This window comes from Erinaceus europaeus, chromosome 17, assembly GCF_950295315.1.
Source record: "Erinaceus europaeus chromosome 17, mEriEur2.1, whole genome shotgun sequence".
In the NCBI taxonomy this organism is placed as follows: domain Eukaryota; kingdom Metazoa; phylum Chordata; class Mammalia; order Eulipotyphla; family Erinaceidae; genus Erinaceus; species Erinaceus europaeus.
Window position 1 is genome coordinate 77,621,077 of NC_080178.1, and position 16,859 is coordinate 77,637,935.

Below are 16,859 nucleotides of genomic sequence, written 5' to 3' on the forward strand. Positions count from 1 at the left end.
TGCAGAAGAAACTCATCAACAAAGGCTAACATTTTTAGATAGAACCACAGCGAGACAGAGACAGCAGCAAAGCATGCTCAGGATTGAGTGGGAGCCCCAGGCTAGCAGTTGGCTCACTGCAGTAATGCCTGCTCTTACACACGGCCAGTGTTTTCATAGAGTTGTGTCTTAAGCTCCTCCATCTCAAATGTTTACAAAGATTTCTAACTTACGGGAAAAGGTTCTTTCCAACTGGCACCAACAATTGATGGCCTCACGATTGCCACATTGAGCTTGGCTCCTTCCTGCTGTACGACATACTCAGCCAGTGCTTTCGTGTAAATGTATGTGTTGGGCCTGTCGCCTATTAACTTGGGTGTGATGTCATTCACAAGGCCATCATCCATCCACCTGGTGAAATAAACAGTGTGCAAAACTAATGTCAGGTGCTTGACTTCAATGAAGAACCAAGTAATTCACACATTCAAATATCTGCTGTGTCGATTCCAATGACTTCACAGCTTTTACTAAAAAACTGAAGTCAGCCCATTAAATAGCAGCTCCAAGTCAACACGTCTTAAATCCAGTTACTCTGTCTAAAAAGGTCTGACAACCAAAAATTCTTTCATAAATCACACGGCACCAATGTAGCACCAACGTTGGTCTGAATCAATCCACAACCTTTCCTAGTCCCACTGGCGGTAAGTATCCATCCGCTTCATCTGTGTCTGCTGAGGACGCTAACACAGACCTAGCTGAAGGTGCACAGAACAGACTACACTTCCTTTCTGAATTCCAAAATACATGTGGTCCAAAACTTTAGATTAGAAATAATCCTTTCTGAATTCCAAAATACATGCGGTCCAAAACTTCAGATTAGAAATAATCAATCTGTACATAACCACCTTACAGTGTGACATGTTAATACATTTGCAACAGGGGGTCGGGCGGTAGCACAGCGGGTTAAGTGCACGTGGCGCAAAGTGCAAGGACCGGCTTAAGGACCCCGGTTAGAGCCCCCGGCTCCCCACCTGCAGGGGAGTCACGTTACAAGCAGGTCTGCAGGTGTCTGTCTTTCTCTCTCCCTGTCTTCCCCTTCTCTCTCCATTTTTCTCTGTCCTATCCAACAATGAACAACATCAACAACAACAATAACCACAAGAAGGCTACAACAAGAAGGGCAACAAAAGGGGGGGGGGGGAATGGCCTCCAGGAGCAGTGGATTCCTGGTGCAGGCACCAAGCCCCAGCAATAACCCTGGAGGCAAAAAAAAAAAATACATTTGCAATGAACGGACATTTATAATATAAAAGTCCAATCACCTAATAAAAATTTAAGGCGAAGCACTGAAAATTAAATGCTCTCACCAAAGAGTCTAATACTGGGGTAAATAATAAAATGAATCAGAACATAAAAATTCAATTAACAACCTACAATGAAGTCATAAAAATTCTCCAATTCTCTGACCATCAGCAAAGGACGGGGGGCACCTACAAGGCCACACCGATGGTCCTTCCCAGTGTCAATTTCAAGTCTAATGTTCTGTGCTTTTCTCAGATGACTGTCCTGACAGTGAGCAACGCTACGCATACTTGTGTGGATACCCGGTGATACTGGCATATTCGAATGACAACACTCAGTAACAGAGGGAGGCTGAGGGAAAGATCATCAAGATTTTTTTTTCCTTAAGTTGAACTACTTTTCTGTATATAGACAGAAAAGAATACAAATAAAATTGAAGAGGGGTTGCTACTCAACTCGGGAAAAATTCCAGTGACACAAGGTTTGAAAAAGGGAAGCGATGGCCTCTCGCAAAAACAGCCTACAGTAAGGAGACCGTGGCCTCATTACTGGTGTGAGTCCTCCTACAGTCACTTGTTAGCAAGGTGTCTTTGCAAGCAGAGGAAGGAAAGACAGAGTTAGGTGACAGGTTCTTTTCTCAGGAACAAAAATGTCTGGAACCCAAATTCTAACAGAAAAAAAGTTAAACGTTTAAGTGACTCAGTACTGCTTACTGATTCATGAGAAAAATGAGGTAGATTCTGGGATCATCTGAAAAATGGTATTAGGAATTATCACAGAAAACTCCGACCTTGGGAGTGGCGCAAAGTCCAAGGGCCTGCATAAGGATCTCAGTTCGAGCCCCCGGCTCCCCACCTGCAGAGGAGTCGCTTCACAGGCGGTGAAGCAGGTCTGCAGGTGTCTGTCTTTCTCCCCCCCTCTCTGTCTTCCCCTCCTCTCTGCATTTCTCTCTTCCCTGTCCAACAATGACGACATCAATAACAATAACTACAACAACAATAAAACAAGGGCAACAAAAAAGGGAAAATAAATAATAAAAAAAATTAGAAAAAAACAAAAGAATAAGAAAACTCCGACCGTACTAACTTGTTAAATCTGTTTCCTCACCACGCATAGCAGAAAGCCTCAGAAAAAGAAAAGAAGTGACGTCTTTCTGTTAAGAGGCAGCGGGCAGAAGGAGCGAGCAACACTGCAGCACGCAGGGCTGGTGACTCGAAGCTGCGCACAGACAGTGTCTCTCGAAAGAAAGCTTATCTAAGATGAACTAGAAAAGTGTCCGAGAGGAAAAAGGAAAAAAGGGAGGGGGAGGGACAAAAACCAGAGTAATAAGAGGATTTGTAAATACGTGATGGACGCGGGACTCTTTTTATAAAATTATAGGTTGGCTGTCAAAGAAAAAAGGAAAGAACAAAGCAGAACCATTTTTGCTCTGGCTATGATCCTGAATTGTTTCCCTTGCTGAAAAGGCACAGCCTAAGGTATCAGGCACCTGTCAGCCACACTGGAAAACAGACGCTCTCCTCGATCCATCACACAGGGTCCAAAGTCAAGCCTCAGACCGACTTCGCTAAGGAAGGGAATCCATGGTAGTTGGCTACTGGAACAGAACTGGGGTGTGTACACTTAAGTGAGAGTGGGGCGAGGGGAGGGGAGGGGAGGGGAGGGGAGGGGAGGGGAGGGGAGGGGAGGGGAAGGGAGGGGAAGGGAGGGGAAGGGAGGGGAGCAAAGTGCACCAAGACATAAACAGCTGTCGAGATGGATGAACACATCAACAGGTAAAACCTGGGGACTTGAAATTATGAGGCCAAAGAAAATGTCTATAGATGCTACACAAACAAACATACTCTAAAGAATCAATCAATTTCTTGGGATCCACAGGGGGTGGATAGACGACTTCATCAATATGCTTTCGATTGCAGTAGGCATATGCTGTTGACACGTGCGTGAAGACTTCCAGATTCTTCATTTTCTGCGCCAGGAGAATAAGCTGTCGTGTCGCGATTACATTTAACTGCACAGCATCTCTGTAAGAGAGAAAGTGACAGTGAAAAGTGCGGAGGCCATGCCATGTACTTTGCCTACTTAAAAGAAAAACAATAATTTCAGTGGAGAGATGGAGACAGATTTTTGTTTCAATATAAAGTATATCCATTCTATCAGTTCTGCTTTAAAAAAAAGACTTTATAATCAGAAAAGAAGTTTTTGGGCCAGATGGTGGCGCACCTGGTTAAACGCACACATTACAGTGCACAAGGACCTGGGTTCAAGCCCCTGGTCCCGAATTGCAGGGAGAAAACTTCATGAGTGGTGAAGTAGGGCTGCAAGTGTCTCTCTCTCTCTTTTTCTATCTCCCTCTCCCCTCTCAATTTCTCTCTGTCCACTAATAAATAAATAAATAAAAAGAAACAAAAAAGAAAAGAGGTTTCATGAGTGAGGGAGACAGCTGCTCAGCCTTGGAGCTAAGCTGTAACAGGCGAAGCTAAAACAAGCTGAGCCGTGAGGGCGAGGAGACAGCTTGCACGCCTGAGGCCGCTGGGGCCAGAGGCTCACTCCTGGCATCTCTTCATGGCGGCACCAAGAAGTGCTCTAGAGTCTCCCTCACACTTGCTCATCCTCTCTCTCTCTCTCTTTCTAAGAAAGAAAAAAAAAGAAACTTACTTGAGGATTTATGAACTAAAGTACAAATTTTAAAATTAAAATGACCAATAAATGAACATGAATTATCTCAGTCTTTGGTTTTTATGCAATTATGAAGTCACTGATTTTTTACAGTAAAATTGCTTTATAATGTGAATGAATCACAGAAGGAATTACAATGGTCAAATAATTTTTAAATGCTACAGAAATCACACATCAGGGTAAAATACTCAGAGGAAACTCAGAAATGATAAATTATATTAATATGCAATCAAGTCCAAAAGGTCTTCTCCTTGTTGCCATGAATCCAAAATACCTCTAGAGCGTCCTCTTCCAAAACTCAAAGGCGTGTTATGATAAAACCGTTACGCATGTCACATAATGCATACTCAAGACCTCAAAATGTCTACTTATTACTGTGATGCTGCTTTTTAAAGTAAGAAATATATATGTGCCATCACCCATGGTTTCTGGCTCACAACTCACAAAACCCTTGGAGCTTTTAAGTGCAGAGCAGTGGCGTCTTTTTCTATAACAATGAAGTGACTTTTACAGAAGCACCAAGGATGAGGACAGGTTGCAAAGAGAGCGAGTATTATTACTGAAGGGATAAAGCTCTCAGAGGGCAGAAGAACCTGCAGGTTGAATCACTAGCCAATGATTAATGATTAATGAATTACTGATTAATGAATCACGCCTATGCAAAGCAAGCTCCAATAAACCACCAGAGAAGGCCCAGAGAGCTTCCGGTATCCTGAACACTTGCAGATTTGGAGAACAGCAGGAGGGGAAGGCAATCTCCTGGGGCTTTCCTCAACCTTCTTCCATCGGACCATTCCTGCCTGACAGCCTTCTATAACAAACAAGGGATCTCGTAAGTGTTACTCTGAGTAGCTCTAGCAAAGTAATCACCTCCAAGAAGAGTGTCATAAGGGGGCCTAACTTGAGAGAACTGGCAGAGGCCAGGCTACGGAGCAGAAACAGCTGTGTTTCTCTCCTCCCCTCCCCTCCTCTCCTCGGTCAACTAGGAATACCAAAGGAGACCACCTGGGACCGCAACAAGGCAGGACTAAAACAACTTGAGGTACCACGGTGGGGTATCACCAGTGAGTGCAAACACGTGTGGCTTGTGGACAGAGAGGAGCCTAGGGAGAAGTTAAGTGGTGGGTAACAGTCCCACAGTTTACCAGTTGAGACACCACCTCCAGTCTGTTTCCCCAACAAAAAGACAGCTGAAGGGAGGAGAGGACTCCCCTAAGACTCACCAAATGCAACTGTGAGTCGCCATTGCCACTGCCCTCAGAAGCTTCAGCAGCAGTGGGGAGGCCCTGTGCTGACACCAGGGGACAGAGAACTGACCAGAAAACTCAGGAGAAGATCTATACCTGGGTGGCCTAGCAGTGGGGCTGTGAGAGTCTCTTTGCATAGCCACTGGATTATCTCTGCCCCACCCTGTTTTATCTCTTGGTCAGGAGTGAGGGATTAAGCTAAGAAGCCTATTTATAGATTAAAAGCCCTCAGGCTCCCATAGCCTACGGGGAAGAAAAAGAACAAAAGAGGCTTTTAAGCCACTGAGCTCCAACTCAGGGATTAAGATAATATTGAAACAACTGTCAATTGCCACAACTGTGAAGCCTTAAATTACCTTACCTCGACACAAGTCAATCCAGGCAAGAGTGATCAGTAATATGAAAAGTACTGAGAGAGGGACCTCATAACATACTATATAAAATGGTTAAACCAACAAGAAGAAATACTGGGGAAATGAACCAGGACAAGAGTCCAGCTAAAAGCCCCTCAAAGGTTGAAGCACACAATAATGAGGTCAACATCCAAACAAGAGGACATCTATTACACTTTGGGAGACAGTGCAATGTTTCACAGACACCGGGAGCATAGAAGAACCCTGGGAATAAAGAATAGGAAAGCTATCAAGGGAGGGGATGGGATACGGAATTCTAGTGGTAAGAACTGTGCCCCTCTTATCCTATGACCTTGTGAAAATTTTCATTTTACAAATAAAAAAGTGGGAGTGAACAACAAAAAAGGTGGTGAAGAGGGGCCCAGAGGCAGCAGCAGTATATTACAGTAGTATATTAAAAACACTGTTCATTGGGGCCAAGTGGTAGGGCAACTGGTTGAGCGCACATATTACAATGCGCAAGGACCCAGGTTCAAGCCCCTGGTCCCCACCTGCAGGAGGAAAGCTTTGCAAGTGGTGAAGTAGTGCTGCAGGTGTCTGTCTTTCTCCCTCTCTATGACCTTCTTATCTGGCTGTCTCTATCAAATAAATAAAGATAATAAAAAATTAAAATAAATAATAAAATAAAATTTAAAGTAAGATTGTTCATCATGATCAAGTGGGGTTTATCCCAGGGGTGCAAGGTTGGTTTAATATATGTAAATTAATCAATGTGATCCACTACATCAATAAAAGCAAGACTAAAAACCACAAACCCTTCACAGAATGGGATTCTTTACATGCTATACATCAGACAAGAGGCTAATAACCAGAATATATAAAGAGCTTGCCAAACTCAACAAGAAAACAAATAACCCCATCCAAAAATGGGGAAAGAATATTCACCACAGAGGCGATCCAAAAGGCCAAGAAAAAAATGCTCCAAGTCTTTGGTTGTCAGAGAAATGCAAATCAAGACAACAATGAGATACCACTTCACTCCTGTGAGAATTTCAGACATCAGAAAAGGTAACAGCAGCAAATGCTAGAGAGGGTGTGGGGTCAAAGGAACCCTCCTGCACTGCTGGTGGGAATGTAAATTGGTTCAACCTCTGTGGAGAACAGTCTGGAGAACTCTCAGAAGGCTAGAATTAGACCTACCCTATGATCCTGCAATTCCTCTCCTGGGGATAGATCCTAAGGAACCCAACACACCCATCCAAAAAGATCTGTGTACACATATGTTCTTGGCGGCACAATTTGTAATAGCCAAAACCTGGAAGCAATACAGGTGTCCAACCACAGATGAGTGGCTGAGCAAGTTGTGGTCTATATACACAATGGAATACTACTCAGCTGTAAAAAATGATGACTTCACCGTTTTCAGCCGATCTTAGATGGACCTTGAAAAATTCATGTTGAGTGAAATAAGTCAGAAACAGAAGGATGAATATGGGGTGATCTCACTCTCAGGCAGAAGTTGAAAACCAAGATCAGAAGAGAAAACACAAGTAGAACCTGAAATGGAACTGGCGTATCGCACCAAAGTAAAAGCCTCTGGGGGTGGGTGGGTGGGCAGAATACAGATCCAAAAAGGATGACAGATGACCTAGTGGGGGCTGTATTGTTATATGGAAAACTGAGAAATATTCTGCATGTACAAACTATTGTATTTACTGTCACATATAAAACATTAATTCCCCAATAAAGAAATAAAAAAAATTTTAAAAGGCCTTTTTTTTTTTTTTTTTTTTTTTTTTTTTTTTAACCAGAGCACTGCTCAGCTGTGGCTTATGGCAATGTGGGGGATTGAACCTGGGACTTGAGAGCCTCAGGTATGAAGGTCTCTTTGCATAACCATTTTGCTATACCCCGCCCCACCACCCAAGAAGGCCTAACTTAACCCCACTAGGTGAGAGGTACAGGAAGTGAGTTAGACTTGCAACTGCTATCTGATTGTGGGTGGTGGACAGTCTTACAGAGCCAAGGCTGTGAGCCGCGGCACCGGGTACAATTTCTGACTAAACAGTGCCAGATGTCAATCAAATTGCACTGCAACTTGGTGTTGTAGAGAACTGCCATCTTCAAGGTCAGCAGTGCTGTGACAAAATGAGCAAAGTAGTAAGTGTGTTGGTAGTGACACTACAAATGGGACCAATGATCTGAAAGGCACTTGGACAAGCACCAGGAGTTAGAGAAATGATACAGTCGTTTATCTACTTAATCAACTAAAATGAACTAAGGAAACATTTATTCTACGTTCTGAATCAGAAAAGAATCTCAAGACATTTAAAATTCCCTAAACTTGCCATACTAAGTGAACATTCCATAAACTACAGTATATTAAGTATGGTGGAATATCAGCACATCACAAAAGTTTTAACTATGAAAATCATTTCTATAGTAAAATTGGAAATCCTATGTTTGTATTTTCTGTATAGCAAAATTATACTCTGCAAGAACACTTTTTTTAAAAATAAGTTTTGTATACTTTCCAAGATTCAGTATTTGGTTAAAAAAGAAAGAAAGAAAAGAAACGAAAAGAAAAGAAAAGAAAAGAAAAGAAAAGAAAAGAAAAGAAAAGAAAAGAAAGAAAGAGAGAGAGAGAACCAAGTATTCTTTTAAGAGGCCAGAGTATGCTCCAGATATCATCTGGTCCACTTGGCAGTAAAGCAGTACCTTGATGTCGGTCACAGAGCAAAGCAATGAGGATGGTGAGGTATTGTCTGAGGAGTGGGACACAGTGAATATTGTATTTCAGGCCCCTAAAGACTGGCCAGCATGTTCTAGGTCATCAAGAACAAGAAGTGATTCATGGAAGAACAACTGCTGTACCTTTATTTTTAGTTGAATTTAACAGTAATTAAAGACTTTACTAAAAAGGGCCAAAAGAAAAATATTTAATTCAACGTTGGGTTATGGGATGTTATAATCATGACTATCTTTTCTTGCTTCCTTATGGCAAGTTACAGACAAAAATTGCTCAAATGGAAAGCCAACAAATGAACTTTTCACAGAGAGAACACAGTCTTCTAGGCTGTATGGCAATATGCCATTTGACTTTGCATTTACAAAACTATGGGGACTAGAAGAGTAAAGTTTGGGGACAAGTACACAAAGGGTATCCAGTTACAGGTTCCTGAGGATGGTGACTGAGCTTCTGGGTCACAGAAAATGAGGAATAACTTGAGAGAAAAAAAACACTTTGTGCCGGAAGTCGGGCGGTAGCACGGCAGGTTAAGCGCAGGTGGCGCAAAGCACAAGGACCGGCATAAGGATCCCGCTTCGAGCCCCCAGCTCCCCACCTGCAGGGGAGTCGCTTCCCAGGCGGTGAAGCAGGTCTGCAGGTGTGTCTCTTTCTCTCCCCCTCTCTGTCTTCCCCTCCTCTCTCCATTTCTCTCTGTCCTATCCAACGACGACGACATCAATAACTACAATTAAAAAAGAGAAAAGAAAAAAAGAAAAGCAACAAAAGGGAATAAATAAAATAAATAAAAAAGATCATTAAAAAAAAACACACTTTGTGCCTTGTCTGAGGCAAGTAATATACATGTCTTGACAAGGCAGAGAGGAGCAATAAACTTCCCTACTCGCCTCTAGTCAAAGAAGGAAGGACAGTGACTTTAAAAAGATGTGCTTTTCATTGACAGTAGCCTTGTTTACCCTGAGGGGAACGCAAAAAGAGAATGTTCCTGGAAAGGACCGTAGTGTACTTCTCCTAAAGGTTACTTGGATGAGTTCCACCCTCAATAAGAAGACTGGAGAGACAGCACAGTGGTAATGCACAGCATGACGGGTCCCAGGTTTGATGCCTGGTCAAAAAATAAAAAATACAGGACATAGGAATGGAGACGGCATAGTGATTACCCACAAGACTTTCATGCCTGATTCAACCACTGGCAGCACCAGAAGTTGCTTTCTCCTGCCCTCCCCCCTTCTTTTGAAAAGACAGAGAGAAACTGAGAGGAGAGGAGCAGATAGAGGAGAGGAGAGAAAAAGACAGACCTATAGGTCTGTTTCACTGCTCAGGAAGCTTCTTCCCCACTAGGGGAGACCGGGGGCTTGAACTCCGGCCCTTGTCCATGGGAATCTGAGTCTTTACTGGGTGCACCACTGCCTGGCCCCAGACATTCGTTTTAAATACTCAGATTCTGCCCAAGGCTGACTTCTCTTTCTTCTACTGTACACTTTCCCATTTCTGGCCTGTAACCCTAACCCTGACCTACACTTATAGAGTCCAGGGAACTTCTATAGTTAACACAGGGAAACTATTTTCAAAACAATTTGAGTAAGAAGTAGAATTAAAATGAGACCTCCTCTGGTTGTGCTGGGTGGGGCTTTCTCACTCCAGACCAACTTTTTCAGAGACAGACAGAGACACACAAGACACAGAGGAAGAGGAGGGAGGCCAGACATCGTGGCCCTGAAGCTCCGGCAGCAAGCTGAGCCCTGGGTTTGGACCTGGGTCGCGTGCACGCGAGAAAGCTCTGGCAGGGAGCTCTTCAGCCCTTGTCGCTGAGCCTCTGGAAGCATCTCTAAAGCTCGGGGATGGCGTGGACCTGTCTGCACTTACCTGAGGTTCTCATTGAACCTCACTGTGGCCGCACAGTGGAATATGATGTTGGTCGACTCTATGATGGCTTCCTTGTCTTCTTCACTGAGAGCCAGTTTAGGCTGAGTGAGCTCACTGTTGACAGCTATGATTTTCTCCCTGAAATCTGGATTCTCATCTCTCACTCTGTCAAAGAGCTATCAAAAAGGAAAAAGGAAAAAAAAATTAGGACTGTGTTTCGTTCTGTTCTTTTCAACTTTCTAAACCCCACTATCTCTCCCTTTCTCCTCAGAAAGGGCCACTGTTTTTAACATTTGAACTATTTATGGAATCCTAAGGTTGCTATTCCTAATTGCTACCAAACACTCCATTAGACCTGCCTTCTCTCCATTCTGCAGAGGGGAATGCTGAGATACAGAAAGGCGGCGCAGTTTGCTAAGGACGGAGTTGGCAGTTTAATGAAATGTGAACTGCACACATCTTAGGGGGGCTGGAGTGTCTTATCCCTCAAAATCAGTACAAACATGAGGATGATTAGCATTCAGACCTAACACCCAGGCTTTAATCTGCAACCTCATTTTATTTTGGTCCTGTACCCTTGATTAGAGTAAAATATGACAATTCATGTTCTACCTAAAATCTTTAACAAAATAATTTTAAATGAGGAAAAGCGTAAACATGTTAAAAGAACGAAGCTGGAAAACAGATCAGATTATAAACCGGACAAACAGTAAGTAATACCGTATATAGAATTCTAGTCAGAAAATTCAACAGGATTTCAGCATACTCAAGAGAGTACGTGTAAGTAATAATTAGTTCCGAGATGACTGTAGAGTAAAGAAATATTGGAATGCCGAGTTAAATTTGAGTCTTGCTCCCAGACTGTCTATGGGAAGACTGATGCTCCCTCCAGGTTACTGCTGTACTCAACTCTGGCTTTCCACTTAAAATCCATGTTCTCAATTCAAGCAGGAATTCTCGATGTGGGGGAAAAAAAGGTCACACAGCATATACAGATGACTCATTTTCGTAAGTGACTCCAAGTGACTTGTAGTATATACACACATATGTATTCATATCACTCTCCTCCCCGCCCCGTGATTAGCTCATCTCCTCAATGTTAATGTGTTTTTATATTAATAAACAAAATATTTACTATTTCAGGGGAATGACACGCCTAAATACTGAGGCAGCAAAGAAAAAATTGATCTTTGCTTCAAGTTGCTTTGAGTCTAACAAGAAAAACTAGAATTTTTTAAAGATTTATTTTTTATTATTTTTTAAATTAGCTTTATTTATTTATTGGATAGACAGCCAGAAATCAAGAGGGAAGGAGGGAATAGAGAGGAAGAGAGACAGAGAGACACTTGCAGCTCTACTTCGCCACTTCTGGAGCTTTCCTCTTGCAGGTGGGGACCAGGGGCTTGAACCTGGGTCCTTGCGCATTGTAACGTGCACTCAACCAGGTGCACCACCACCCGGCCCCCTATAATTTTTTAAAAAGCAAAAATATATAGTGTTGTAAGAAATAAAAATGGGTTACAATTATAGTGGGAAGGGGCCGTGTAGAAGAGAGAATTAATCTAGGCTAATAACCCGAGAGTATAAAGCACAGGCAAGTAAGTGCTCCAGGCAGAGGAAGCAGCACACGGAGCCTCCCAGAAGTGAGGGCGTCATCGCGGCTGGGAAATTTAAAACAATCCAGTAAAACTTGGCTAATGGCTGAATATGAGAGATAAGGAAAACTGTACTTGCCACACGGGCTCTAGATAGCCTGATCTGATAAAGACTATTCGCCAAGCCGAAACACTTCTTAGGTGGCAAATAGTGAGAGTTAAGTTATGGAGCTGTGAGCTTCCTCTGGGAATGAGAACAAGCCTATCTGACCTCCCAGAAACAGGAGCAGCAGCGGTAACTGGCCAGTGGGTCTGGGCTGCGAGAAGCTGACGACAGGGAGTTCGCTGACCACACCGGCAGCGCTGGGAGTAGGAGAAGGCCCCTTTACCCCGAAGGGGCAGTGAGTCCTGCAGGCCAGACTGAATGAAACTTTGCCAAACCTAGTTAACACGACAGCCACTCAGTACACGTGAAACAGGCAATGCCGAGTAGCCACCAGTCTACAACTAGTGAGAGCGCAAGAACTCAGATGGAATTACGAAAAAGATCAGTACTTCAGGGGGCAAGCAGAGCAGAAGGAGCCCGTTGGTGCACTGCACCAAAGTAAAAGGCTCTGGGGTGGGTGCAGGAGGGAGAGTTCAGGTCCTGGAACATGATGGCAAAGGAGGACCTAGTGGGGTGAACTGTTATGTGGAAAACTGGGAAATGTTATGCACGTACAAACTATGTATTCTACTGTAAACCATTAATCCCCCAATAAATTAAAAAAAAAAAAAGAAGGAACCCAAGGGGTGACCAGGTTAGAACTTCCAAATACCTTGAATCCACACTGTTTATTTTAGAATGCTAGTGACTACTAACTTCCACTTCCTGCCAGACCCGCACTGCCACCGGCCGCCAGGATGCGGTCATGCCGGCTCACAGTCAAATCTCAGCTCTGACAATGTCTTTTTCCAGCCGCCGCCTACTTTATCCACACCATCTCTGCTGGTGTTTTCAGTCCAAGGCCCCTCAGTTAGTTCATAATGGTCACTGTTCTTCTATGCAGAAGGGAGTCATGACTCCTCACAGCCTCATACTTTATCCCCTTCCCAGGATTCACTTCGCGTTCAAATATTTTAACTCAGTCCTCACAATCCGGTAATTTCTTTGCCTAGAGACATTCCTTTCCACCAGTGGTTCTCAACTTGGGGCAATTTTGTGGGTCAGCAGGAGCAAATGGTGATGTCTAGAGATACTTTTAGTTGTTAAAACAGAAAATAATGGAAGAAGCTAGTAGCACCTAGTAGGAAGAGGTCAGGAAGGCTACTTACTGACCACCATCCGGTGCTCAAGACAGCTTCCCGTAACAAGACTCACCTCGTCCAGAAAATGCCAGCAGTGCTGAAGTTTAAAAAAAAAAAAAAAAAAAAAAAAAAACACCTTCCTACAGAGCAGTGTCCTCCTCCCTGTCCCACAGTTAAGTTCCCGGTAACTGCACGTGGTGCATATGGTGCCTGCCCGTGCCTCTACTTTGTGTTTCAGAACCATAGTAGGTTTGTTCCTATCCGTTACTTACTGATTTCTGGTGTACAATCACTGCCACCTGATATTAAAAAAAAAAAAAAAAGGCATCTTAAATCAATTTACCAGCAATGCGACCACGAATGGGATATGGGTGGCCTGAGAATGTAGTAGTAGGATACACCAGGAGGGAATTAAAAACGTAAGATTAAATGACATGATTGTATGGACCATTTCAGTCAAGTGTTTAGGCTTCTACCTAGGGACGAAGCATTTTGATATTAAAAACAGTGGCAACATATTTAGGCTATACTACATTTTATCAGTATGACCCACAGTTTAAAGAACACTGGGGGAAAAACAACATTATGACAGGTATCTACTGCACAATGCAACAAAACAAAACAGAACCGGTCATACGGGGCTGGGTAGTGGCATCCCAGTTGAGCACACACATTACCATGCTCAAGGGCCAGGGTTCAAGACCCCACTTCCCACCTGCAGGGAGGAAGCTTCACGAGCGGCAGGTAGTGGTGCAGGTGTCTCGCCCACGCTTCCCCCTTTATTTTCTCTCCCCCTCTCAGTTTCTCTCTGTCCTGTCCAATAACAAACTAAATAATTTTTTTTTTTAAGTAGTATCTCTCTAAAGGTTCACAATCTGACATTCTTCTCTTCTCTGTGCCTCTGCTTCCTGTCAACATTGTTGGGGGAACAGTTGGTGCCCACAAGTTTGAAAGTGTTATCAAAGCCTATGTCTTACAGCATGGTAGGTAGTTCAAAATATCTTAGTAGCATTGACTGAAGACTACTTAAAATATGTCGTAATCACAAAGAACCCACCTCAGGTAGTCTAGAAATGCATCAAATACTACCATGATTTTTGTTACACATTTTTCCCGTCAGAGAGCAAAGCTTTCCGTATCCAAGGTGTCGCCGACCTTTATGGCTTTTTTTTTAACTTGATTTCGGGAAGGCTGGAGAGGGGCTATCTTCAAGGGCGAGTGGCTGCAGTCCTTATAAAGAGCGCTCTCTGGGCCCTCTTCCGGATGGCCATTTCCCACACTTACCTTGCAACTAACAAGTTCTTCTACTCGCTCCTGAGGTGTCTGTCCAGCTTTCTGTCGCACCAAAACGTACACTGAATTCACCTTAGGACAAGACCTCAGCAATTTCTCCAGAAGCACCTTCCCTAGGAAACCCGTGGCGCCAGTGAGGAGGATGCTTTTGCCTTCGTAGTATTCTGGGATGGAAACCATTTTGACGCTAAGGAAGACACACCAAAGAGGCGTCAGTTCAGAGGAGTGCCCACTCTCAGATACTAAGGACGTCTCAAGTTCAAATGAATATTTTAAAGGATGGGGGAAAACCAAATTTTAAATGCTAGCAAAAGGGGACTCTAACCTCTGGTTCATTGCAGTAATGTGCAAATAACTGCAACAACAACTCCTGATCCTTCTGTTTCCCCCTGGGTCACTGTGACTTTCTGAGGCTCTGAGTCCCTTGATACGGTGTGTACTCAACAGCCTCTAATAGCCGCGTCCCGGCTGGGAGGACAGCTCTGGGTCAGGCGCAGGCCTCTGAAAACTGCTTCCAGTAATAAGGACGCACGTTTTCATTTAACTCTCAGTGAAATCCTGCAATGAATAAATGCTGTTTCTCTGTCTCCAGAAGGATTTAGAACACCCAACAGAGGCCAGCAAGACTCAACTCCATGCCTGTTTAACATGGCTACAGTCATATTCACCTGCCACCGCCGGCTGAAATAAGAGGTACCATCAAAACATCAATGATCTGTCTGTAGTGACAATCTTCCCCGAAGCACGCACACCTTCCACTTTCTGCACCCCATAATGATCCTGGGGCCATGCTCCCAGAGGGATAAAGAACAGTAAAGCTTCCAGTGGGGGGATGGGATATGGAACTCTGGTGGTGGGAATTGTGTGGAATTGTATGTATCTCTCTTATCCTATGGTCTTGTTGATATTTTTTATTTTATAAACAAATTAATAATAATAAAAAATAATTAAAATCTAAATAATATAGTCCCAGGTAGTCACAAGAAGATTGCATCTATAAGACAGTAACAAACTATATTAAAGACCAAAGATATAAAGGCATTTGGAAATCAGAAATGTGGATGTACAAAGAATATGCAACCTCCTTGTGGCTATTATTTTGTGACAACTATTTTGCATTCCAACAATATATATGTGTGTGTGTGTGTGTGTGTATTCCATTTTCTCTGCATCCACAATAGTTGCTATTTTTCAAAATGTTTTAATTATGTTCTGTGTGCTACTCTACACAGAAATGTGTGTCTTTTCTTGCCTTGTAAGCCTTTTATCTGGTGGCTTTATTAAATTCACTCAATAATTTATTATAATATATAATTATAATAGTTTGTGCTGACTAGATATTCTTTGTACATCCACATTTCTGACTTCCAAATGCTTTTATATCTTTAGTCTTTAGTGTAGCTTATTACTATCTTACAGATGCAGAGAAAATGGAATCCATATATACATAGCTGGTGGGAATACAAAATAGGTTAGCAACAGGAGAAAATCTGGTGGCTCTTCAAAAGATGCAACCCTGCAATTCCACCTCTAAGTATTAGCCTAAAGAAGTATAAGCAAGTACTCAAGTACATATGCACACATGTTGGGGACAGTATTTTTTTTTTTACATAGTCAAATGGTACACAAATTGCCTCAATTTCCAAAGATGCTTGATTAAAATAAAAAATATAGTACTGTCTATGTAAACAGAATACTATGCAGTCATTAAAAAGATTGAGGTGCTAATACACAGTCTATATAGTGTGGGTGAACCTCAAAAGCATATTAAGAACGATGAAGTCAAGTATAAAACATTACAGATTCTCTGACTTAAGTTCTATGAAATAGTCAATACAGGTGAATCCACAGACACAGGGTAGACTGGAAATTGGCAGGTACTAGGCCCGAGCGGCTAGGGGCAAGAAGCTTCTCACGGGGTTTACTCTGAAATGATGGCGATGTCTCAGAAGCAGAAAGAGGTGGTATTAGTATAAGACAGAATGTACCAAGTGACCATGAGTCGTTCACTCTGAAACGGCCAGCTTCCTGCCATTTTTACCCTGTTAAGTTCTTTAAAAGGTTTGACTTGCTGGGAAAGCAAGATCCAGAGCAAATACACAGAGCAGAGAGAGAAAGGCCCCTCGCGTGGAAGTCCTGCCCCATCCCCATTCAACTACCTCCCACTCACTTTCTTTCCGTTCTGTGGCTGCCAGGGTCTCCCTGCTGGGGCCAACCACCCACCCAACCATTTCAGAGAGAAAGAATAAGAAAAGGGAAAGACAGCACATCACATCACCGACGCTTCCTTCCACGCAGTGGGGGATGGCTGCATCCCGACCCTCACACGTGACAAAGCAGACATGCTATCCAAAGGCAGTGGGGGATGGCTGCATCCAGACCCTCACACACGACAAAGCAGACGTGCTCTCCAAAGGGACCATTTTGTTGGCCCACTAAATCACATTGTGAACACCAAAAATCAGAAATTCACCTAAAAATACGTAAAGCATCTATTCCAAAGACTATGATA

At 43.1% G+C, this 16,859-nt stretch overlaps 1 protein-coding gene across 1 annotated transcript in view; it reads right to left on the bottom strand.

Annotated features, from left to right (window-relative positions):
- FAR1 (fatty acyl-CoA reductase 1) overlaps nucleotides 1–16,859 on the bottom strand; it is a 62,611-nt gene that overhangs the window by 21,705 nt on the left and 24,047 nt on the right. The window contains exons 2-5 of the mRNA XM_060177125.1: nucleotides 14,339–14,534; nucleotides 10,173–10,348; nucleotides 3,126–3,305; nucleotides 213–390 (exon numbers count right to left, since the gene is read on the bottom strand). Coding sequence (XP_060033108.1) covers nucleotides 213–390; nucleotides 3,126–3,305; nucleotides 10,173–10,348; nucleotides 14,339–14,527 — 723 coding nt within the window. The 5' untranslated portion in view covers nucleotides 14,528–14,534. The remainder of the gene's footprint in view (nucleotides 1–212; nucleotides 391–3,125; nucleotides 3,306–10,172; nucleotides 10,349–14,338; nucleotides 14,535–16,859) is intronic.